General features: G+C 45.1%; 1 protein-coding gene across 1 annotated transcript in view; it reads right to left on the bottom strand.

Moving 5' to 3' along the window:
• TRAF4 (TNF receptor associated factor 4) overlaps positions 1-19,583 on the bottom strand; it is a 66,503-nt gene extending 46,920 nt beyond the window's left edge. Inside the window, exon 1 of the mRNA XM_033922499.1 lies at positions 19,263-19,583. Within this exon, the coding sequence (XP_033778390.1) occupies positions 19,263-19,405 (143 nt within the window). The 5' untranslated portion in view covers positions 19,406-19,583. The remainder of the gene's footprint in view (positions 1-19,262) is intronic.
• Between the last annotated feature and the right edge of the window lie 6,174 nt (positions 19,584-25,757).

The following is a 25,757-nucleotide window of genomic DNA, read 5'->3' as shown; positions in this document are numbered from 1 at the left end:
GCTTAACACAGAGAGTTTTCACCACAACTCTAGTTAAATAATGAGCTATAAAACCGTAAAATGCATGCAGAATAGCTCGTCATTATGTAAAATAACAGCTTGCATTAAAAAGTCTACAATGGCATTAAAGAAAATTAACACCACTTCCAGAGGTGTTAACTTCCTCCATTTGTACTGGGACAATAAAACATCCACCCAATTCATTAAAAATGCTCAAAGTCCCACCACCTTCCTCCCCCAACTAGTATATTGATGGTAGGGATAGTTCCTGCTCCAGTGGCAGCCTCGAGATCCCTAGTAGAGAACATGGAAAGCAGCAAGTGTCTTCCAGGTGGAACAGATCTATGCTACCTAGCCTTTTAAGGGGGGGGGGGGGTGATGACTCTGCCCAGGGAAGAGGGGATGTCTGTTTTGGTCTTGGATTAAAAATGCAATAAAGAAAGTTAAAAAAAAAAAGATCATGTCACCTTCTGATCACAAAGCTCCGTCAGTCTGACCCTTAGTGACAGTACCGTACTACTACTAGGAGCTTATGGCTGCCATTTTGCAAGCAGGAGCTGCCAGGGCAGGAGCAACCAGGCAGGGATCATTCTTGCCCTCAGTACAAACTAGAGATACCATGCTGAGGGTGGGGTAAGACTTTGAAAATTTGGAATGGACTGAAGATGGGTGATTTTGTTTTAAGGAAGCAGGGGTGGGGCTTTTTTATTTTAATCTCCAGTCCAGTTCCCATGAAAATGATATCAGGCTTGATTTGGGGCCCGCTTAGGGTCATCATATTGTTCCAGAAAAAGGAGGATGGAGTAAGACATCCAAGTTTTATTTACTGTAGGATTCACTAATCTATGGTATAAAGGTACTGCAGGGGTTAGTGAAGCCCACTGTAAATCTTTGTGTGGTAAAAGCACAAACAGGCTACTTTTACTATATGTTAGTTAAATAACAGCCTAGGTTTATATATGAAGTAATGGGGGTGAAGTTACTTGCCCAGGTTCATAAGGTACCTCGGTCGGGGACGCTAGATTTAAGTCCAGGTTTCCCTGGTTTTGAGCCCACTTCTCTAACATTAGGTGGAAATCTTGAAGCAATAAAAAAAAAAGGTTTGTCTGTGTTGTTTGCAAAACAGAGGCATGTCATTTTTCATTTCATTTATTATTTATTAAAATTGGTATAAAGCACCTATTGTTCCATTTTAAGGCAGTTTAAAACATACAACTTACAGGCACATCAAATGAAAGGACCTCTTTGCTCCCCCTCCCCACTACGCCCGAGAGCAGAGAGGGGAGGGAGTCCTCGGGGACCTTTCTGGAAACTTAGAGCATAAACAGAAGAAGTGAAAAATGCAGATCAGAAACTGTAAGATTTTGGCCTTTCAGCTGCACCTGCAGGTCCTCTCCCTCCCTCGTGCCTCTGAGCTGCAAACAGGCTCTTATTAACCCTCAACAGCTGCTGAATTATCTTCCTGCAAGGTCCAGTTTTAGAAAAGGAACAGAGAGCAATTGATTTCTCTGTAAGTCAGGTTTTGGTGGTAGGTGACTGGACTGCTGCAGTTCCCAGAATTATCATGGTTTCTAAGAGGCCAAATGGCTAAACTGGATAAAGAATTCAGTTTACTATTGCATAAGGACCACCAAAAGGTTCCAGAATTGGAGACAGGCTATACTAGTCCCATAAATCCAAATGTATACATTTTAAATGCAGGACTACAAGTCCCTAGTTGCACAGGGGCAAATGCCAAAAGCAGACCTGTGAGGGGAGGGAGTGACACAACCTCCTTGTGATAGTCGTTCTAGTTACATTGGAAGGAGCAACTCCCCCATTCCAGCTGTTCTCCACAGACTGGATCCAGTGAGAGAATTCCTAACCAGTCTCAGATCCTACCCGAAATATTTTCCACATATCCAACTAATAGTTTAAAGGGCCAAAGGTTAACAAAGATGGGCCAGGGAGGTCCCTAAACCTGGCTTGCTTTCAACCTAGATTTCTCTTTTGGTCAAGGAAGAGTTAAGCTTCTGCTCAGCTGTTGACTTCACAGGGAGAATTAAAAAGCTGCCAGACTGAATGGGATCATGTGATCCTCCTGTCCCTGGAGGGGTGGGGGTGGGGGTAGGGGGAAGCCTGCTCCATTCTAAAGGAATTCTCTTATAAAGTACAGAAGGCTTCAGCTCCAGGGGATATTGGCATATCAAACCCATATGGAAGGTCACAAGTCCTCCCCGCCCCCCCCCCACCCACCCAGCCACTATTGGCTGCCGCATGCAAAACCCTACTGTGACCCTGGGTTGATCATAATCTCCCTCTTCACTGCAAGCCAGCCAATTATTATAATCTCTTTGCGCAGGGACTGCATTATTGTCTAGCTTGACAGCACTATTTATTTAGGGAACAAATATAGCGGCCAATAAATTCCTTATTATTTGACCTGGTACTTCCTCAGTCCTACTTTTTCCTACCATCACTGTTCTGGGGACCCCAAAGCCAGTTTTTGAATACCTGCAATGAACACGCATGAGATATTTATAGATTCTTGGGATTCTGCCTCACTAGTACAACCAAAGCAAATTTAAATATTACATACAGGTATCTTCTCTGTCCCTTGTTTTTGCATCTGGATCAGACGGAGGGTTAAATGTCTTGCACAGGATCACACTGAACCTCTGGCACATGAAAATTTATTTCATTCATATTTGTTATGGATATCCTGAAAGCTCTACTGTTTATGGGATCCTAGTTTATGCAGAATGGCAGGCAATAGGCAATTGCCTAGAGTAATGACAAGAGGATAAAATTTGTCCCCGTCCCCACGGTGTCTCTCTCCATCCCCGTCCCTGCAAGCTCTGCCCTCATCTGCATAAGCCTCAAATAGGCTTGTGCACATGAAGACAGAGCTCGCGGGGACGGGGCAGGGATGGAAACAGACCCCGCGGGAATGAAGACAAACTTTGTCCCCATGTCAACAATCTCCAGACACAAAATTCTGGCTGTTTTGTATTTCAGAATGTTTTCCTGCTTTTTTTTTTTAACAGATGGAAAGAGGGAAAAATGGACAGAGACCCTCATCCAGCTGACAGGAAGGCCAGGCATAGCTACACAGCACGGTTTTAGCTGTGCATTCAAAAGACCTAGTAACCTCTCCAGAAGCTCACAAAGCAGCCCTCATTTAACCATGTAACTTGAGACATCAGAGTTTCACCCTTTTCTCAAAACCAGATACCAAACATTCCACTTTGGGGATAAACAAAAGTCCAGAACAAAAGCCCAAAGCCACCTTCAACCCTAGCAGCTCTCTGATAAGCAAGGGACTTTTAATGCATTGGAAAGAAGAGGCAAGGGTAAATATGTATGACATCACAACAATGACATCACAACGGTTCTGTTAATAGAGCTAGGAAGCAGATTGAAGGTGAGAGGTGCCAGCTGTAGGCTAAGGGCTAGATTCACTAAAACTTCCGATCCTGTCCCGACGATCGCAAAACCTGATCATTCCCTGACCCGATTCACTAAACTGCTGCCCAATCAAATCTCCTACCCAATCTGATCCACCCATGCAAAGCCATCGATTCAATAAGCAGAAGAAGAAGAAACATCGATTGGGTTTGCCAATCCAAAATGAAGCAACTGCCGAGGACCAGTCACTTACTTGCCGACTCTCCTGCTCTCTGCCGCCCTGAAATCCCAGTATCTAGGTTACAACCATCAAAATAAAAAATAAAACTGTAAAATATCTATACATATGCATATAAATTCCCTTTTTATATATTCTGCAAAAAGCGCAGTGCGAGCCCGTGGTTTTAACCCGCGGGTTTAAAGCGTGTTCTGTTCCATAATCTGGCTGCACAAAAACTGAAATCATTCCTTTTAAAAATGTCCACTTGTAGGGCCAGCAAGTAAACTGCAGCCACCCCCCCCCCCCTTTATTTTGAGCTCACTTGTGTAAAGAGCAAGCGCAAATTGCATCTACAACAAACAAGGATAATCTGGGCATGCGTGCGATCAGATCATTTGCATGCAGAATCTGTTGCGAATCGGTCGCTCGGCAAAACACGGCCAACGATCCAGATCGGTGAGTTTAGTGAATCTAGCCCCAAGTCTTTTATAAGCAGAGGACTCTGTATGGGTCCTGCCACTGTGTGTGTCCATGTGGTTGTAAACTGGATACAGGACAATCAGCCCATCTTGGTCTGTCCAGTTGCAATCTTACTTTGAGCAGATAAGCATACAATACCCATATGGAAACTAACTGGAGCTCCCTCCCTCTACATCTGTTTCCCAACTGTTCAATCTCATTCCCACCATTGCCCTTTGTTATATCCCAATCATGTAAAAAATCTGTCACAGTACCGACTTCTACCAACTCTGCTGATCAAGGAAGAAGACAAAGGCCTGAAACGACCTTTCATTCTTACAAGACCAACACTTCATCCAGCACCGAGACATCCCCCCCCTCCCCCTTCATGTCATTACTGCGGCATGTTGGGTTACAGATACACAAGCAAGACTAGATACTTCTGTACGTTTATTTGGAGAAACAATTCCAGTGGCTGACGTGCTTTAAATACTTAGGAGTCTGGTTAGATTACCAGCTTGAGTTTACAGAACAGGTGAATTGGATTGTTAGTCGTGGTTTCATGATAGCTGCATAAACTGAGCGCTGTTCGAGGGCATGTGAACAAAAAGGCTTTTTTTGAATTTGATACACCTATTGTTTATGGCCCAACTAGAATATGCTACTGCAGTATTAGTCGGACTTCCACAAAATTGTGTTAAAAAAAAAAAAAACTCCAGGCGCTGCAAAATACAGCAATTCAGATATGCTTGTTGCTGGAATGAATGGTCTGAGATGATTGGACTTTACGATCACTTTATTGCGATTCTTTTTATTATATATGGATTATTGAAAACTGCTTTGATATTGATATTAGGTAAAGCAATATAACTAATTCAATAGACTAATTCACACAGCCACCACAATTCGTGAGCTAGTAGTTCTATATATCAGATCTCTCCATGTTCATTGATATTTGATCAGACTCTCCATGCAGGATACCCCTCTTTTCCTGAAAGCCCAAGGTAACTACACTACAGGTGTTTGGAGTTACAACCCTAATTCATGTACATTGTCCCAGTGTTTCCCTACCAACCCACATAGGGGAGTTTACAAGAGACCATGCACTACAGCACTCAGTCCCTCTTACCTCCTCCTGTCTTTTCACCAAGCCAAATACATACTAATCCAAACAGCTACCAAGTTATCAAGGTTGTTGTCCTAATATCTAGACACCTAGCACTTTAAGCCTTGCTGGATTGTACCCAGCCACACTGATTTGCCAACTGACCTGGTTGGTTTCCGAGAGGCACAGCCTGCTGATACAATGGACTGTGCGTTTCCATTTTTTTTCCTGTATTTGTTATCACCTCAACCCTTTGTTTCTGCTTTTAAGGGTGTGAAGGCTTCTACAACCTTCTACCCCAGCTACCTCTGGCTCTTCTCTAGAGAGTTGCATAGGGACAAACATTTCATCCAACCCTACTCATCCCCAATCTAACCCATATCTGCTAAGATCCATTCTATTCCCACCGATACCCATAGGACTTGACGCTATTATTTACTCGCTTGCAGTCCTCTGTTTCCTCTCAGCTCCTACAGCCTTCTCGTGTTCTCTTTTTTGGATGGTATTCACTATTCAATCAATGAGCGTTCCAAGCCTCAGTCTGTTGTTCCAGATGCCTCTCTGGGCATTTCAAGCCTCATTCTGGTGCTCCAATTGCCTCTGCGTTCCAAACCTCATTCTGAAGTCACCAGAAATTTTGATTATACAGTATTCCTGTGGAAATCCCACAACAAACTTCTTCCAATCCCATTGCTATTCTGTACTTACCCAAGGCTTTTTTTTTAAATTAATTCTTTTAGCATCTGTCTGTATCACTTACACTTAAGAGTCCATTCCACATGCCATCACCTTTTTCCGCAATGTAGTATTTTCAGATGCTTTTCCCGAGTCTACTATTCCCTCCCCTCCATTCATGTGAGCTTCATTTTGTGGCCCCTTTTCTGGAACATTCTTTCCTCTAACACAGGTTCGCTTTTTATGTTCGATTTAAGCAAAGTGGTATTACTTTTCCTCTCTCTCCCACCTAAATATTCCTGCCTGCAGTGCATTTCCATAGGGACATATGGAAAAGAACTTGATGTGTGTTCAAATGTTAGGTTATACAGAACAAGCAACTCAGTTTTGTTTGACATTCGTCGAAACTGAAAAATGGACAAAGCTTCTACATGGAAGGAATCTACCTGTCTGCGGCCCAACTTTCATCGAGCTGTCACCATTGCCTTGCTCTGTATCACCTTGAGCTGATGGATACCTGTTGGTTACCCTGACGTTTGTCTCCTGGTTGGTGCACATCTGTACCTCTTGCTCTGGCAAGTACTTCCCCCTTGAATTTTTGTACTCTAAGGTCCCAATTCTATAAAGGGCGCCTAAATCAGTGATTCCCAACCCTGTCCTGGAGAAACAGCAGGCCAATCGGGTTTTCAGGCTAGCCCTAATGAATATGCATGAGAGAGATTTGCATATGATGGAAGTGATAGGCATGCAAATTTGCTTCATGCATATTCATTAGGGCTAGCCTGAAAACCCGATTGGCCTGGTGTTCCTCCAGGACAGGGTTGGGAACCACTGGCCTAAATCATGCCCAACGCTGAGCGTGACTTATGCGCCCAAAGAAAGTGGATAATGAACCATTTAAGAGCCTTAACTTTAGACACACTTTGCAGAATCAGGGCATCAATGCTTGAACTTTGAATCTACCTTGATTTCTTCTTAAACTACCTTGAGTCACTCCTGGGTTTGCTGTTCTCCATCAGGACACAGGATTTATCCAATGACTGATGATTCTTATTCCTTAGAGTGAGCTAAAGTACTGTCTTTTGTTCTCTGTCCCTCAACCAGTTATTAACCTAATGTAGCCCATAACACTCAAGTTCTCGTTTGCATAATTTATGCAGGAAGTTCTGTCATTTTAAACACAGGCTTATCACCAGGAAAAAAAAAAAAAAAAAAGGCGGCAATGTCTCTGAGCAGGTAATTAAAGATACCTCGTCTAATGTGCTATGTTCAATTCTTGACCTTTAAAAACTTACATATTGCAAATACCAATACTGTATATTGTTTACTCAAAGCAGTTTAGAACAAACATTGAGAAAAGCCTGCAAACAAATTAACAAAGACTTAACTATTCTAGAGGCTTTACCTCCAAAAGGATACAGAGTTAAAAGAGAAGTAGCCCTGAGATAGGTTGCTAAAACACTGCAGAGGGTGTATTAAGCCTTATGAGATGAGAATTTAAGAAACTAAATACAGTGGTGCCTCGCATAAAGAACGCCTCGCACAGCGGACGCTGCACACAACGAACTTCATGTCATGATTCATACAACGAACTTCGTTTCACACAACGAAGTCGCCCGAGCTTCCACGATCGCTGCCGATGTATTGCATCCTTCCGCGCAGGCACTGCAGGCAGTCGTTAGTCACTGCGCTTAACGCGTTTCACATAACAAACTTTTCGCATAACAAACTTGCTCCTGGAACGAATTAAGTTCGTTGTGTGAGGCACCACTGTATGTATAACTTACAGGAGAGGAGAAGAGAAAATGACCAAGATGTTCAAACAAGCCACAAGGACAGTTTTCAGCAGAAAGTTCTACATCAAGAAATTACAGTTTGAGGCTCCAATAAGCAGCTGTGTTTTTAAGGAAAGGGTGGTGGATGCATGGAATGTGGCGCAGTGGTTAAAGCTACAGCCTCAGCACCCCGAGGTTGTGGGTTCAAACCAACGCTGCTCCTTGTGTCCCTGGGGAAGTCACTTAATCCCACCAGTGCCCCAGGTACTTTAGATAGATTGTGAGCCCACTGGGACAGATGGAGAAAAATGCTTGAGTACCTTAATAAATTCATGTATACCTTTCTGGGTGTCAGGTCAAAAGCACGCCGGGACAAAGGCGCGCGCAGACAATTGAGCGCAGACAATTGAGCGCAGCGCGGAGGCGCACACTGAAGAAAATTACTGTTTTTAGGGGCTCCGACGGGGGTGTGTGTGGGGGGAACCTCCCCACTTTACTTAATACAGATCGCGCGGCGTTGTGGGGGGTTTGGGGGGTTGTAATTGTAACCCCCCACATTTTACTGAAAACTTCACTTTTTCCCTGTTTTTAGGGAAAAAGTTAAGTTTCCAGTAAAATGTGGGGGGTTACAACCCCCCAAACCCCCCACAACGCCGCCACGATCTGTATTAAGTAAAGTGGGGGGGCTCCCCAACAAAACCCCCCCGTCGGAGCCCCTAAAAACAGTAATTTTCTTCGGCGCGCGCCTCCGTCTTGCGCTCAGTTGTCGGCGCGCGCCTTTGTCTTCCGCGATTATGTCTATGAACCCCTTTCTGAGCTCCCTTGGGAGAATGGTTTAGAAAATTGAATAAATAAATAAATAGATGTGATGGAGGTGGAGAGAGTAACAAAATACAAGAAGGCCTGCCACAGGCCGAGGGGATCCTTAGGTAGAAGGATACGAGGGCATCAAGAGTTAAATCTGGGTTCAGGTGGATTCTGGGATGCTGCAGCAGGAACGGACAGACTGGACAGGCTTTTCTTTATATGACAAACCTTTTCTTCCAGTTTAGAAGTTGTGATAACATCATGAAGCTGTGCTCACACCGATGCTTCTCAAGCTGCTTTGCCTTTAGCTGGTGCTCAACAAAAACCTGCAACATTTGTTTTTATCTCGCATGAAGCACTAATCCTCATAAGGTTGGCCGACGATTGTATTAAACCAATCATTTTGCTTGAAATCTCTAGGCATCTTGCAAATAAATTTGTATTTGTTTAAGTAGAGAAGAATACATACAGAACTAGTCCGTAATCATTAAAGGAGGAGTTAAGAAACCGTTTTAAGGTTCTAGAGTGGATGGTGAAGCAAGGGAGGGACGGGAATGGCACATTCTCACTCCAGCCCCTAGCAATGCTTACACAATTACTCCTGCTTGACTGGCCATGGAATTTGCTGAGTGAGCAGCTTTTACCCTCGAAAGTCTATGGATTTGACCTTCAGAGTGGGCTGGAGTATGCCGAAGGTCACACTGCTAGACTGATGGGGCTGGGGGTCGAGGAAGCAGAGAGCCTCAGCATGTTAAAGCAGCATTGACAGAAGCAAAGCACAGGCATAGCTAGGTAGGGTGCAAGGGGGGGGGGGAAACGGCTGCTCCCCCAAATGGATTTGGAATAAAAAGGCACCTACCTATGCAGATCAGCCCTCCAGCTTCACACCGACCGACGCCTGTTTTACAAAATGTCTGCTCCCCCTGATATCAAAACCTGGCTACATTCCTGAAGCAAAGAGGTTGGTTCTCTTCACATTGTGTAAGAGCCACCTGGACAGAGCTGCAAATACTATTGTTTCGGCAGCCGATTTGCCAAGAAGGTAGAGACTGGAATTCTGAATGTCTGTCAGGTTCCACAAACTTACACCAAAGAACCACCAAAACAAAATCATTAACATCTGACCCAAAAGCCGAGTTTTACCATAGGGACACAAAATCACAAATGTGGGAAATATATCGTTTGCAAATAACTGGAGAACTGCATTTTATTCTGCTATATTCTAATCTATTTATTTTTTATTTACTGTGTTAGAACATGATGACTGGTTACATGTTTAGCCAGCAGTTAAGGCTATATGGCCCTGATGCACGACGCTCCAACACCATGGTAAAAAAATAAATTAAATAAAATACTGTGGTGGGAGCAATTTTTCTTTATCAGGTAATGCTCAGCACGAATAGCATGCAAATTATATGTATGCTATTTAGTGGCTTAGTAAGGGGTGGGGGATGTGGTCCGCAACTGGCACTTAGGAAGTGACGTCAAAGAGTGAGCTATCACCGACGCGGGCGTGCTGCTTGCATCAGAAAAGTTAAAAAATACAGGGAAGGAGAAGGGGCACATGGCAGGGGAGCGGGCACTGCCCCAGGTGCTTCTCACCCTCGCTACTCCACCGATGCTATTCGTGCGAAGCAGCCCCAATAAAAGGGGGAGGAATTGTGCTTGGCATTTGTTCAGAAGCGCAATCGCTAGGCACAGCGCCTCCTGCCTGCCCAGCTCGTGGCGACTCCAGAGCCGCGATCAACGAGCTGGCAGAGCGGTGGCTGCTGGCTCAGCTGATTCACGGCTTCCCCTGCCGGCTCCAGAGCTGTGATCAGCTTTTTATTTTTAAAGAAGGGCACACTTACACCCCCCCCCCAGATGTGCCCATTAAAAAAGCAGCTGAACAGTGGCCCCTACTCTCCCAGCCGGCCCCAACAAATGCCTCATACAACACGCGCAGGACAGCTACAAGCAGGACTTCCCTATAAGAGAGGGGGGGGGGTGTTCCTTTTGTGCATCCATCTTGCCGGATTTTCATCTGACAGGTATGGGGTTGTGGGGGGAGGGGTGTTGGGGGTTCGCAGGGGGCCCCAGTGGCAGGAGGGAATGGGCATGTAACACGTGCACATATCTGTGCCCGTTTAAAAAAAAAGAAGAAAATGCTGGCTTTTTTTTTTTTTTTTTTTTTAAATATGCTACCAGCACCTTTAGAGATTTTGGAGCGTTAAAAAACGGCGCTTCATTTTGTGCATCATGTGGGTATCGACCGGAGTTGCTCATTTTAATACCGATGAGCTTGTTGTAATGTACATACAATTATCGGAGGCTGCTACAAACCACAGAACGGGCTGCGATTTGCTGTTTTGGACATTGATAGATGCAATACTTCGCCACTAAACTGGCTTAGTGATGCCTGCTAAACACACGGCGAGTTTTGTGTGTATGGGCCTAAGAGTCTTACTGCCACAGAAAGCTTTTATGCATCGGGACCTTGGTTTATTTAATGCATGAATGGCAGGCAGTCAAGCAAATAAAATCTAGCCTGCAGCAGAGCTATAATTTGCACCCCCCCCCTTTCAAAAAGGCTGGATCAGTCACACCTTACCCTCCCCCCACACTCTGCTCAGTCTACTCTACACCAAAAGGACCTAAAAGTCACATGCATTTCCTAAACCTCCTGAATGACAGTGGCCCTGAAAGTTACAAGTACCGAGGCTTTTATAGACTTCACCATGACCAGCCATCTGTCGATGAATGAAGAAAAGAGAGAAATTGTGATCTAACACAGAGTTTAGTCATTTATTCCTCCAGATTTAAGTTGATCTAACATCTTGACCACAATTCAAGAGACACTATAAGCTCCACAAAGGACCATCTTTCCAATGTGCTTGTAAAGTGCTATGTACACCTTGTAGCATTATATAAATATTTAGCAGTAATAAAATTAAACTATTATGTCCACAGGGGATCAGTATAGCTCTCTTAGATTAAAGGGAGGGGGGGACTTGACAGTATGTAAGAGGCCAGTGTTTTAAACACCCCAGAAGTCAGGGCAGCAAAAAGCTCAGGATGATCCTCAGCTCAGACTTGTTCATTACACTTCCCCCTCTGCATTTGCGATGATAGGGGAATAATAAGTCAGTGAATACAGAAAAACCGCAAATAACTTTTCATATGTTATTCACGGTTTTCTGTTAAAAACCCTAGAGCAGGGGTGTCCAACCTTTTGGCTTCACTGGGCCGCATTGGCCGAAAAAAATGTTTCTGGGGCTACGCAAACGTTGCAGCAAGACAGAGGAGGGAGCCGGCAAGACAGTAAACACCCGGGGGCAGCAGAGGAAAACACTGCATCACCCTCGACTGGGGCCGCACAAAATACTTCACGGGGCCGCATGTGGCCCTCGGGCCGCAGGTTGGACACCCCCGCCCTAGAGAATATGATAAAACAGAGAATAACCTGATCTGTTCCTGTGAAGAAAGTGAAGCGATTTTCTCTGTACAATGCTGGAAGCAGCAATTAGATTTTCTCTGATGTAAATTGGGGGGGGGGGGGCGAGCCTGCAAATTAAAAACTGCGATTGGTGAAGCCACAAATATGGAGGGGGAAGTGTAGTTGCAATAGGAATGATCTGGTTTTTACCAATTTCCTAACAAAGGGGCTCTTTCACTAAAAGGAACTAAGACATGGACTTAGCGCATCCTTATGTGGGCCTTTCCTGTATGCTAATGTTAGCAATAGCGTGTGGCCATTAAAAAAAAAAAGTGAACGCGGGAGCAGTAACCAGTTTATACAGCGTTAATGTCAGCACACTAGCCGATTAGCACTTCCATGGCCATTCTCCAACCCTGACATGCCCCTCCCAAAAAATTAATACCATGCACTTGGCATAGGCAGATGGCAAAACTAAGAACACTTTTGCATGTCCTGCATGTCCTAACACAGCTTCATAAGAGGGCCTCAAAGTTATGAATATTTGCTTTTAATGAATTGCACAGCGGCAAAAATCAGACTATTATAATCCTGTGTTCTATTCTGATCAAAGACCTAGGACACACTCCGCTGTCACCTCTCCTGAGCTCAGCTCCGAGTGCATGCCAGAGGTCAATCCCAGCCCATGAAAAGGGAAAGAGGAATGGGATTTTTGATATGCCACCTGTCTGTGATTACAATCAAAGTGGTTTACATATTACGAGAGCGAATCAAAAATTAAAGGCAATTGTAAAATTACGCGATAACTGGAACATAGCTCACGAAATGCAACATATGTACTCGTACATTGCCTGTTGGATAGTTCATCCACACACGTGCAGTGCTTGGACTTTAGCCCTGTGGCAGCCACGAGGTCAGAAACATGGACGCGCCATTGTGAGATTGCACCAATTGAAGAACAACGGGCAGTAGTGCGCTTTCTTTGGGATATTGACTCATTCTGGTCGCCCATCAACATCGTGTGGATGCCTTGATTAGAGAAGGCTGACGGATAACAATGTCTCAATTGGCTGCAAATTAGGATATCAGCTATGGATCTGCATTTGCCATAAGGCATGATGACTTGGGACACAGGAAAGTCTGCACACGATGGGTTCTGATATGCGCAGGTAACAGCGTGTGGAGGTTGACACCCAGTTCCTGAGACAGTACGAAGATCTGAACATTCTGGATAGAATTGTCACCGGCAACGAGACGTGGGTGCGTCACTGTGACCAAGAGAGCAAAAGCAAAGCACGATGAAGTAAAGAAGTGGTGCGCACCTGGCTTTGGGAACAGCCTAAAAACTTCTCTCTGCAGGAATGCCGAAGCTAGTTGAACGATACAACAAATGCGTGGAAAAAAATAATATGTAATTTATTTATTTGGATTTATATCCCGTCCTCCCAGAAGAGTTCAGAATGGGTTACAAGTTTACATACATAAGACATGATTTAGTATAGTAATGTAGAGCTTGACGGTACATTTTAAATGATGTCATGATAGATAGAGGACCATGCGCTTCCAGAGAGCGTAATAGGGCAGAGTACAGTACTAGGGTTCAAGAAAGGATGGAACAATTTCCTGCTGGAAAAGGGGATAGAGGGGTATAGGTAGAGGATTACTGCACAGGTCCTGGACCTGTTGGGCCGCCGCGTGAGCAGACTGCTGGGCACGATGGACCTCAGATCTGACCCAGCAGAGGCACTGCTTGTGTTCTTATGATAGCATTCAAAAAGCATGGTAATACTTAATAGGATATAGCAGGTCAGTATGGACAAAGACTTTAATTTCTACTTTACAACTCTTAACTCACTACATAGTGTGGCAAATTATGGGGAGAGAAAGAGCGAGCGAGAGTTGCTGGTTGCTTTGTTTGTATTTCACTGCATGGTATTGTGCATGTTGCCTTATTTTGGCTCTTATTGTCGTATTGTAAGCCATTCTGGACTCTTACTGGAAGAAAGCAGCACATAAATCAACTCGTATATCAGTGTGGCATACTGTTCTTGAAAGAATAGCTGTCTGAAGTGTGTTATCTTATGCAATTAAAACCTATTTCTTTATTACTTTGAAGGACAGGTCTTGGCGACTGTTCGCATTCCATAATTAGTCCAATCATGTTAGTAGCTCTCATTACAAAACAGATAAAAATGCATGAAAAATGTTAGCACAGAAATACCATTAAGAGGCTATTTTTCCCAGTCCAGGCCTACATTTTTATTTTGGGCCAGCCCATTGACCCAGTAGGCTCCGTGTGAGATCCAGGTCATTTCCTAACAGTTTCCTCTTTTCCTCAGGCTGGCAGGGCAGGACAGTCAGGAGGACCATCAAGCCCCAGTATCCCACCCCCAACAGTGGCCAACCCAAGTCACATGCACCTGGCAAGATCCCACGGAGCAAAACAGATCCCATACTGCTCATCCTAGGATTTCCCCAAACCATTTCAACAATGGCCCATGAATCTCTGCTCCAGGAAACCATCCAACCCCCTCTTATGTTCAGTTGCTCACAGTTACTTCTATTAAAGCTGTTAAGTGTATTTTGCATTTACTTTTTTGATTTACCCTCATATATACAGGGCACATATTTTGGGTTCATGACAACGGCGCGAAAGACAAAAGCGCGCGCCGACAATTGAGCGCAGCGCGGAGGCGCACGCCGCACAAAATTACAGTTTGGGGGGGGTTTTGTTGGGGAACCCCCCCCCAGTTTACTTAATAGACATCGCGCCGGCGTTATGGGGGGTTGTATCCCTCCACATTTTACTGTAAACTGAACTTTTTCCCTAAAAACAGGGAAAAAGTTAAGTTTTCAGTAAAATGTGGGGGGTTACAACCCCCCACAACGCGGCGCGATGTCTATTAAGTAAAGTGGGGGGGTTCCCCCCCATGCCCCCCCATTGGAGCCCTAAAAACAGTAATTTAGAGCGGCGCGCGCCTCCGCGCTGCGCTCAATTGTCTGGGCGCGCCTTTGTCGCAGCGCGCTTTTGATCCGACACCCATATTTTGCACCTGGGGCAATGGAGGGTTAAGCATCTTGCCCATTGCCACAAGGAGCAGCTGTGGGAATCCAAGTTGAGCATTACCAGTCTAACACTACAGTTTAGAAAAAATGAATGTGCTTGGAGTCTGGATTTGGAGGCATTAATAGTCTTATTAACATAGAAATAGTAGATGACGGCAGATAATGACCCGAATGGTCCATCCAGTCTGCCCTACCTGATTCAATCTAAAATTTTGTTGTTTTTTTTTCTTCTTCTTATCTATTTCTGGGCAAGAATCCAAAGCTCTGCCTGGTACTGTTCTTAGGTTCCAACTACTGAAGTCTCCGTCACTCCAGTCCATCTACATCAGCGATCTCAAACTCGCGGCCCAGGGGCCACATGCGGCCCACCAGATCGTATTTTGAGGCCCTCGATATGTTTATCGTAATCACAAAAGTAAAATAAAACAATTTCTTGATCATATGTTTCTTTAGCTATAAATGACAATATTATTATTAAGACTTAGCCGAAAAAAAAAGATTTATAAACTATAAAGAGTTTTACCTCATGCAAAAATTGTCGTTTCTTTAATAAGACATTAACTATTTTTTCTGCGGCCCTCCAAGTACCTACAAATTCCAAAATGTGGCGCTGCAAAGGGTTTGAGTTGGAGACCACTGCTCTACACCCTCCCAGCCATTGAATCCCTCCCCAGCCCATCCGCCACCAAACGGCCATATACAGACACAGACCGTGCAAGTCTGCCCAGTACTGGCCTTAGTGCTTCAATATTTACTTTTCATCCCACGCTTCTTTGAACTCTGTCACCATTTTCATCTCCACCAACTATCTCCTTTCATGGGGGGGAGGGATTCTAATGACCATCAGCACAGTAATACCTCAACTTACTTTATTTCATAATGTTGGGTGTTGCTAAAGAGATGGAGCTATCTAAAGCCCTGAACACCAATATCACCTCAGGAGATCTGAATAATTCAAGATAGCCGCTTGGACTTTTCACTAATGCCCCTACTTTAAAAGCCAAGAGCCTCAGGTATGTTTTGCTAAATTCCATTTGCACAATGGCTCAACTCAGGACTGACCTCTGTGTGAATGTACACATCTTTCTCTCCTTGTGGCTTTTGAAGTTTAAATATAAAACTTTTTGTTAGCCTGCAAGTTTCAACTCGCACCATTCATGTGCTGTGTCCACCCTGCTCTGTTTTCCAGAATATAAACCAAAGACCGGATGATAAACTGCTTTCTAACAAATCCCAACAGTAGGAAAAGGACTAAACGGAGAAAGTAAACGGAATGTTCCTGTTCTGACAAGACCAGACACGCTCACAAAGGAGGTTCAACCAGCACATACCGCGCAGGAAGGGTAGGGGGAGAAATCCCACTTCACAACAGACTATGCGCCCACCTTTTACTGGGTCACGGAAAGGGGGGGAAGACTGCAATCTTGCACAGACTTGGCAGAGACAGACCACAGCTCTGTCCTCCTACGACATTGTAATGTGGTCACATCCAAACCTGTGGCTCTAAGTCCAACTTGGTGTCAGGTCAAAAGCGTGCCGGGACAAAGGCGCGCCCAGACAATTGAGCGCAGCGCGCGCCGCTGCGCCGCTCTAAATTACTGTTTTTAGCGTTCCGACGGGGGGGTTTGGGGGGGAACTCCCCCACTTTACTTAATAGACATCGTGCTGCGTTGTGGGGGGTTGTAACCCCCCACATTTACTGAAAACTTCACTTTTTCCCTGTTTTTAGGGAAAAAGTTCAGTTTACAGTAAAATGTGGAGGGTTACAACCCCCCAAAACACCGGCGTGATGTCTATTACGTAAACTGGGGGGTTCCCCAACAAAACCCCCGTCGGAGCCCCTAAAAACTGTAATTTAGAGCGGTGCGGTGGCACGCACTGCGCTCAGTTGTCGGCGCGCACTTTTGTCTTTCGCGCCGTTGTCTATGAACCGTCCAACTTCAATGTTAGTGCCAGCCCCTCCCCACCCCCCATTTATAAAAATCTTCAGGTTACAGCAGGGGTCTCAAAGTCCCTCCTTGAGGGCCGCAATCCAGTCGGGTTTTCAGGATTTCCCCAATGAATATGCATGAGATCTATGGGCATGCACTGCTTTCAATGCATATTCATTGGGGAAATCCTGAAAACCCGACTGGATTGCGGCCCTCAAGGAGGGACTTTGAGACTCCTGGGTTACAGCCTGCAGCAGAGGGGCTTTATATGAGCTGTGCATTAATGCTTAGTGCAGGGCTTCCAAACACACTGGTAGCAGCAAAGATTTGCTCCCCAATACACTGAGCAAATAATTTGCAAATAGACCCAATGCAGAAACAGTGTGTGCACACATTGCTAGCAACAGTTAAACCTTGTGTGCATAAGAACTGTATCAGCACCCAGAATTGTATATATAGTACATATACCTGTGCATGTGCTAGAATGCTATTCTGTGCTCAAAATTTTTATAGTTAATATTTAAGTGTAGTTGCATTCTCATGCAACTCTCAACAAGGTAGCACTTCTGCTCTTTGCTTCCCCCTTAGTTTGTTTGTTGCTTTTTTTTTTTTTTTTAACATGACCTTTATGGAAGCCAGAAAAAGATTATGGGTCTTGGGCAAGGTTTTGCATGCAAAACCTACACTTTTGCATAGAGCATCTACAAAAACCTGCGATAAAGCAGAACTAACCGTCGCGTTATGGGATCCAGAACTGGTAGTCAACATTGTCTTTTAACTATTCAAGAGAACATTTAAGCCAGTGGTCTCAAACTCAAACCCTTTGCAGGGCCACATTTTGGATTTGTAGGTCCTTGGAGGGCCTCAGAAAAAAAGAGTTAATGTCTTATTAAAGAAATGACAATTTTGCATGAGGTAAAACTGTTTATAGTTTATAAATCTTTCCTTTTGGCTAAGTCTTAATAATAATATTGTAATTTATAGCTAAAGAGACATATGATCAAGAAACTGTTTTATTTTACTTTTGTGATTATGATAAACATACCGAGGGCCTCAAAATAGTACCTGGAGGGCCGCATGTGGCCCCCGGGCCGCAAGTTTGAGACCACTGATTTAAGCCATATTCCACTTTGAAGGAGGAAAGTTAGGACAGGTGTGAGGATTTATATCCTCTGCTCCCACACTGCCCCAGGAAAGGAAAAGTGCAGTACTTAATTTCTTTTTGTGCACTATAAAGCGGTCTTCTCATAAAGCCTTACAGATATATAGAGCTGTTTTCACAATGCTACACACGACCCCTGGCACAAATAGAGAGCCCCCATTTCTACCAACCTGGTAGAAAGCCACGGATGTGCCATATTTCTCACTTTCAAAGTGCCAAGGAGGCCCCCCCCCAAGAGGCAGCAGATGCTCCCCCGCCCCATCACATCCTGTCAGGCCCCAGAGCTCTTTGTCCTTCAGGCATTTGAAAGTTAATGAACAGCAAATAGCGTCGGAACGTGTTCATCACCCGAGCCATTAATGCGAGGAGGGGAGGGGGGGGGGGAAGCAATGGCCCGGGCGGACTGCGGGAGGCGCCGCCACGGAGCCAAACCCGGAACCAGCGACAGAAATCGAGGTGGTTTTTTTGAATGGACCAAACGGACAGCGACTGCGATTCAAAAAGTTTAGCTTCTCTACAGCCTCCAGTCTAAGGCAGGGGAGTCGGTGGCATCTGTCTACCGGAGATTCGGGGGGGGGGGGGGGAGCTCTGCTCTTTAACTTTCTAAACAACCTAACAAAGGGACCTCCCTGATCCTTCCAACTTTTCCCCCAAATAATTGGGTGCTAAAGCAATACAAACCACCTGGACGCAGCAAAGAGCTTGCATGATATTGGGGTGATCGGCAGCACCCCCCAGAGTTTGCACCTATATTACAGGTTGCCAAGTTTATTGTAAATTTGATTGAACGCTTATCAAATACTACGCGTTTGTTTGTTTTTTACAAAATTAAAAACAATGATAAACAGACCAATTTTACGCAAACACAAAACACAGAATAAACATACTAAGAACGAGCAGGAGAGGGGGGAGGAGAACTACATAGTAGATGACGGCAGAGAAAGACCCGAATGGTCCATCCAGTTTGCCCAGCCTGATTCGATTTAAACTTTGTGGGTTTGGTTGTTTTTTTTAGCTATTTCTGGGCAAGAATCTAAAGCTCTCCCCGGGCTACAGTAATGAAAAGCCGAGCAAAAAGTCAGGTATCTTAGCCGGGCAGTGCCTCCTCCTTTCGGGGCCACCTGTACCCTCCCCCCCCCCAGGACCAAACCCACTCCTCCCCCCCCCCCCCATGGCCACAGACTCTACCTCTGTGCCACCCCTTGACGGGTAATTCACGTTTTAACCCCCCGAGCCGCCTGCACCGCGATGCCTTCTTACCTGAGAAACTCCTGGAGGCAGGTGTCGCAGAAACGGTGGCCGCAGGTGGACACCTGCACCGGCTCTCGCATGGCCTTCTTGCACAGCGGGCACAGCAAGCGGCGCTTGGGCTTGTCCAGAAACTTGTAGTCGAAGCCCGGCATCTTTGCCACCGGGCAGCCGAGGAGCTAGACGGCGAAGCCCGGGACAGGCGCGGGAGCCTCCAGAACCTGGGGCCGGGAGGAGGCGCTCGTCTGCTGGCTTCCCCCCACCCCACCTCCCCTTCTCTCCCGCCGCTACTCCCGTCCGCTTCCCTTCCTCGGTCCTTGTGCAGGCTCTTTTCTTCCGCTCGCACAGCTCCAAGCACTGCCAGCCCCGGCTCCTCCCACCCACCCCACCCCCCGATCCCAGGAGAAGGAGCGCCGCCCGGCCGGTCCTAGCGTCCGCCCGTCTGATCTATAACATACACCTCCCGGGAAAAGCGGTTTGCATGGATTCGGTTACGGCTACCAGGGGAAGACCGAAACTGTTCTTCTGTAGCTCCTCCTACCACAGAAGGGGGCAAGCACGACGAACTCCTTCTTTCCTTCTGATTCCTTAATCACAGCCGTCCTCCTCTCCTTTCTGAGCTGTGAGCAGGACAGTCTGAATCACTTCTGCTCCCCCACTAATGATGAGACAAAGCGAGGGGGTAGATCCTGCCTGAAATGGACCTCGTATACCTGGGGGGTTGGGGGGGGAACAGGGCCGTTTAGCAGGAACTTCATTGCTTTATGTGCTTTAAAGACATGGACACAACATTTAATTGTCCACTGAATCTGTCCTTAATTACAAACAAATTTGCATTGCATAAAAAAAAATCCGCCTCAACTGTTTCTATAATCTCCCACCCCTCCCCCCATTCCCCCCATCCCAATAAAAATAAGAAGTTCCAGCACGCTGGAATTTCTCCATTTGCACTGGTCTGGACCTCTGTGATGCTCTGGAAATCCCTGCTGCAATCACTTAGGTAGCAAGGTGTGAGAAAACTTTTGACTTTCCAGAAGGTTATTTCCAGACTGACACAAAGACTTTGCGTTATGACTGGACAGTGCTTGGTGGTTCACTAGTGTGAGGTGATTCTTGAATAATATACGTGGTGCGGTGTCTGGTCTTTATAACTACCAAGCAGTCAAGGAACGACTTACTGACCAGAGTGATATGGGAGGATTGCATGTTAGGGATTCTAGATAAGCCTTGGGAGGGGGGGGGGGGGCAACAATATCTCCAAATAGATTAGTTTTGCTGCATACTATGACACTGATGAACTTTGCTCCTAAACCAGGGTATCTGAACCTCAGTCTCTCAAATGTACTCCTAATGCTTGGAATAAATTACCCGAGTTTAAAAGCAGACTGAAACCCCACCTTTTTGAAATAGCTTTCAATCCTTAACCCTACTCCTCTGCTCTCCAACCCTTAACTGTATCCATGACATACTGCTTGCCTTTGGGAAGCAGAACTGAGATTGTGATGTCATAATGCCTCATTCCACCAATAAGAGCCAACCGCATCAGTGATGTCACAATGACTTGATTGTTCTGCACTCCCCTCTGCCCTCCAACCCAGCCAGCTGATTAACTGTTCCCCTTAACTGTATCCATGACACCCTGTTTGTCTGTCTTGCCTGTTTAGATTGTAAGCTCTTACAAGCAGGGACTGTTTTTGTGACTCTGTACAGCGCTGCCTGCACCTGGTAGCACTACAGAAAATTAATAGTCGTAGTAGTTTCAAGTTTCAAGTTTCAAGTTTATTTAAATTTAATGGTTCGCTTAAAAATTCTAAGCGAATAACATTACAATAAATATAAGGGTAAAAACAATTAAGATCATTTTTGTGAATTAACAAACATATTCGTGAACACTTAACAAAACAGACACTACTGGAGAGGTTGGGAAAAACATGTGGGGTAAAAAGTTACAATGTTGTTGTGTCCACATAGGTAGACGAAGAAAATTGGATAGGGTAGGATAGAACATTGGGATGGGGGTACCTAAAAGTAGTAATTCTCACTGTGGTACTTGGTCCTGAGTTCATAAGTTATTACATGTACAAACCGCTTATCCAAGTGTACTTAACAAATTCCTTTTAATCAGGTCAAGAGCACCTGAATGAGAAATATTTCTGTATCTTTCTGCCACATTTTCTTTGTCTCGGACTACATTTCTTCCGTGGAACTAATGCCTCCATGATTAATGCTGTTCTGGTGTTTTTCTCTTTTACCACTATGTTCATTTTCCTCCCATCTTGCTTTTTATCAGTCAAAATGGAAATGGTTTAGAACAGTGGTTCCCAACCCTGTCCTGGAGGCCAATCGGGTTTTCAGGCTAGCCCTAATGAAGATACATGGAGCAGATTTGCATGCCTGTCACTTCCATTATATGCAAATTTCTCTCTTGCATATTCATTAGGGCTAGCCTGAAAACCCGATTGGCCTAGTGGTCCTCCAGGACAGGGTTAAGTTTAAAAATTATTTCACAATTTGAAGACACAGCAAAAACCTTTCTACTAACAAAAGATGGTGCAATGATAGACTCTTGAAAGCACATTTAGGGGCTTGTCCCCGTTTGTGATTTTCTTATCATCTCTATGGTTCTGAGCACCCATGTCGGTTTACTACTACTATTTATTATATCTATAGTGCTGAAAGGCGTCCCAGCGCTGAACATTTTAACATACAAAAGACAGTCCCTGCTCAGAAGAGCTTACAATCTAATTTAGACAGGACATTTCAGGGAGGTTATAGTGGGTATAGGTATCTGACAGCATTGAGGGGGGAGCTAAGAGTTGAAAGTAGTTACATAAAAGTGGACCTTTAGTTTGGATTTGAACACTGCCAGGGACGGAGCACGACGTGCTGATTCAGGCAACCTGTTCCAGGCATACGGCGCCAAAAGAAAGAAGGGACGGAGTCTGGAGTTGGCAGTGGAAGAGAAGGGGGCAGATAAGAGGGGCTTGCCCGACGAACGGAGATCACAGGGGGGGGAGCATAGGAGGAGATAAGTGAGGAGAGATATCGGGGCAGGGGAGGGGGCTTCAGAGGTCAGCAAGAGGAGTTTAAATTGTGTTAGGAAACGGACGGGGAGCCGTTGAATGAAGCGACTTGAGGAGAGGGGTAATGTGAGAATAGCGGCTCTCACGGAATATGAGTCGCGCAGCAGCATTTTGAACAGATTGAAGAGGCGAGAGACAGGCACGCAGGAGGCTCGAGATGCTTTAGCAAGGGCAGTTTCTGTAGAGTGGAGAAGGCGAAAGCCCGATTGAAGCGGGTCAAGTTTAAGGGATTTATAATCACGAGTGTCCTTTTTTTTTTTTTTTCGTTTTGATGAGTTGATCATTTCTTTAGGACACATTTAGTTTGAAAACGTCACCCAGTGGTGCAATGGGTACATCATTCATTACCTGTCAGTTTGAATTTGTACTATTTGATTGGCCCCATCTGGAGCAAATACTTGAAGGCCAAAGTATACTGCTCGCAGCTCCAGGAAGTGGAAGTGGCAAGTCCACGGAGAACCTACGTTACAGGTAAGTAACTACACTTTTTTGTGCTCAAGCAAAGTCCCCGAGACCTGTAATGCAGAGGCTGTGCTCCCCACCCTGTCTGGGAGGCATCTGTTGTAAGTGGGGTCTGCACTTTGGGAAGATGAAAAAGTTATCGCCACAACAGGTTGTCTGTATGCAGCCACCATTGCAACGCCTGTTTTGTTGCTGGAGAGAGATTCACTAAACCCCCCCCTTATCGTGTCCAATCCGTGTCCGGCCACCCGACTCACAACATGTCCTCGTGCAAATGATGCTGATCGGAGGCATGCCCCAAAACGACCATACGGATCGCTGAAGTGCGATTTGACGCATGCGCAGACTGTCTTCTTTGCCTGTAGGTGGTTTGTGCATGCGCTTGCTCTCCATAACAAAACTTTTAAGAACATAAGCATGGCCTCTGCCGAGTCAGACCATAGGTCCATCATCCCAGCAGTCCGCTCCCGCGGCGGCCCCCCAGGTCAAGGACCTGTAGTGATCTATTACTCAAGGGCGTTTTGTATTGTATAGTAACCCTCTAATTATACCCCTGGATCCCCTTTCCCTTCAGGAACTCGTCCAATCCCTTTTTGAACCCCAAAATCGTACTCTGCTCAACCACCTCCTCTGGAAGCGCATTCCAGGTGTCCACCACCCTCTGGGTGAAGAAGAACTTCCTAGCATTTCTTCTAAATCTATCTCCCCTCAATTTTTTTGAGTGCCCTCTAGTTTTTGTTGCCCCCGCCAGCCTTTTTTAATTTTTAGCAATTTTTGTGCTTTTACTTGCCAGCCATCCCGGTTCCCTTCAAGCCCACGCTGGCAGCCGTGCCAGCCCTCTCGGGTCTCCTGGCCCCGATACCGGCCATTTTGCCCAATCTGCCCCGTCCCTCAGCCCCATCTCCGTATTGTAGACAGCCCTCCAGGTAGTAAAAATTGTGAATACATGCGTTACTGGTGAGAAGTGAAGAGTGTCTTAACCAAAATTCAATATCTACAGAAGTGTATAATATTGGCTGAATATACAAAATCACTTCCTTATACACATTAGTACTGCAGTCCTGCAGAGTTCTTTATGCCATGCCTCAGAGACCACGTATTTCAGCAACTTGTGCTAAATGTTTGTGGTGGTCAAAGTCTCAATCATTGGCAGAAATGGCAGTTATAAGTACAGTTTTAAGTTCAATTTAATTTATATCAAAGAGGAATTTACTCTTTAAACTAAATTTAGGTTGTCTCTTAATATGCATGTAATAACATCTTTTTAAGCCACAAATATCATGAGAATTGTGAAAATAGTGCCTATACTTTAAATTAAAGCACTTATCTTAGATCAGTCTGTGCACTGCTTTAGTCCCTACGGGGGCCACCGTTTCACCTGGAGTGGCTTCTTCAGGGGAAAACGTGGGCAGTGCCTGTAACAGAAAATAAAGGCTTGAAAAATGCATTTTAACATTATTCAGACATTTGTGAGAACATTTAGTTGTTAAATTTTAAGTCTATGTGTTTGTGTGTGTCAGCAAACTTACGAGAATGAAATTGCTCACAGCGTACAATTCTCCAAAAATGGCGTCGGTAACTAACTAAATTGAGCCATTTAAATAACCAGCTGGGTACATGCTGGTACCGCGTCAAAAATGGACCTCTTTCAGCTGTGTTGACGTCATGACGTATCCGACGTTTTTGACGCGGTACCGGCATGTACCCAGCTGGTTATTTAAATGGCTCAATTTAGTTAGTTACCGACGCCATTTTTGGAGAATTGTACGCTGTGAGCAATTTCATTCTCGTAAGTTTGCTGACACACACAAACACATAGACTTAAAATTTAACAACTAAATGTTCTCACAAATGTCTGAATAATGTTAAAATGCATTTTTCAAGCCTTTATTTTCTGTTACAGGCACTGCCCACGTTTTCCCCTGAAGAAGCCACTCCAGGTGAAACGGTGGCCCCCGTAGGGACTAAAGCAGTGCACAGACTGATCTAAGATAAGTGCTTTAATTTAAAGTATAGGCACTATTTTCACAATTCTCATGATATTTGTGGCTTAAAAAGATGTTATTACATGCATATTAAGAGACAACCTAAATTTAGTTTAAAGAGTAAATTCCTCTTTGATATAAATTAAATTGAACTTAAAACTGTACTTATAACTGCCATTTCTGCCAATGATTGAGACTTTGACCACCACAAGAGTGTCTTAACCCCAGTGGCTGCTGTGTTGATCTCACCTCGCTCTCCTGCTTGACAATAGATCAGGCTGAATTACAGTAAGGTACAGAGGAGAGGGAGGGCATTGGGACTGACCCAGCTTTTCTGTACTGTACCAGAGCAGACCGAAATGAAGTCCATGCTGCCCTGACTCTCCTGCTCTCTGCCGCCCTTCTCCGCAGTGCAACCCCGCTTTAAACTCGTGGGTTAAAACCACGGGCTCACACTGCGGGGAAGGGCGGCAGAGAGCAGGAGATGCGACTCAGCTGGTTGCTTACTTTTCAGGGGACAGAGAGTCGTCAGTAAGGCTAGTCTTATGTTCTTATGACAGAGGGATCATAAGCAGATCCTAAACATTTTAAGCAGATGTCATGCAGATCCGTTATGGACATCATTGCGGAACATGAACCACATTTTTTTTTTAACCCATTTTTAAAATCCATATTCAAACTAGACAACGATAAAGAAAAGACAAGGGCGATTCTAGCATCCAACTGCTGTGGCAGTTGACAAATAACTGAAGGGTACATTAGGGTGGGAAGCTACCACACATGCTCAGAGACCTTTTCTGGTGACCCGCCAAAGCGCGCCAGCCATTGGCGTGCCAACAATCACGCCCTGACATTTGCACACAGGAGAAATGTGTGCCGCCTATCACACCTTCCCGTTTGTGCTCTGAGGGGGTGTGGGGGGGAAAAACCCACTTCACTTAGAACTGCTCACGCTCCCATTGAGGGGGAGTTTAGGG

This window comes from Geotrypetes seraphini, chromosome 15 (genome assembly GCF_902459505.1).
Source record: "Geotrypetes seraphini chromosome 15, aGeoSer1.1, whole genome shotgun sequence".
NCBI lineage: Eukaryota > Metazoa > Chordata > Amphibia > Gymnophiona > Dermophiidae > Geotrypetes > Geotrypetes seraphini.
Note: the sequence above shows the minus strand (reverse complement) of the source record. Positions and strands in the feature narration are given on the sequence as shown.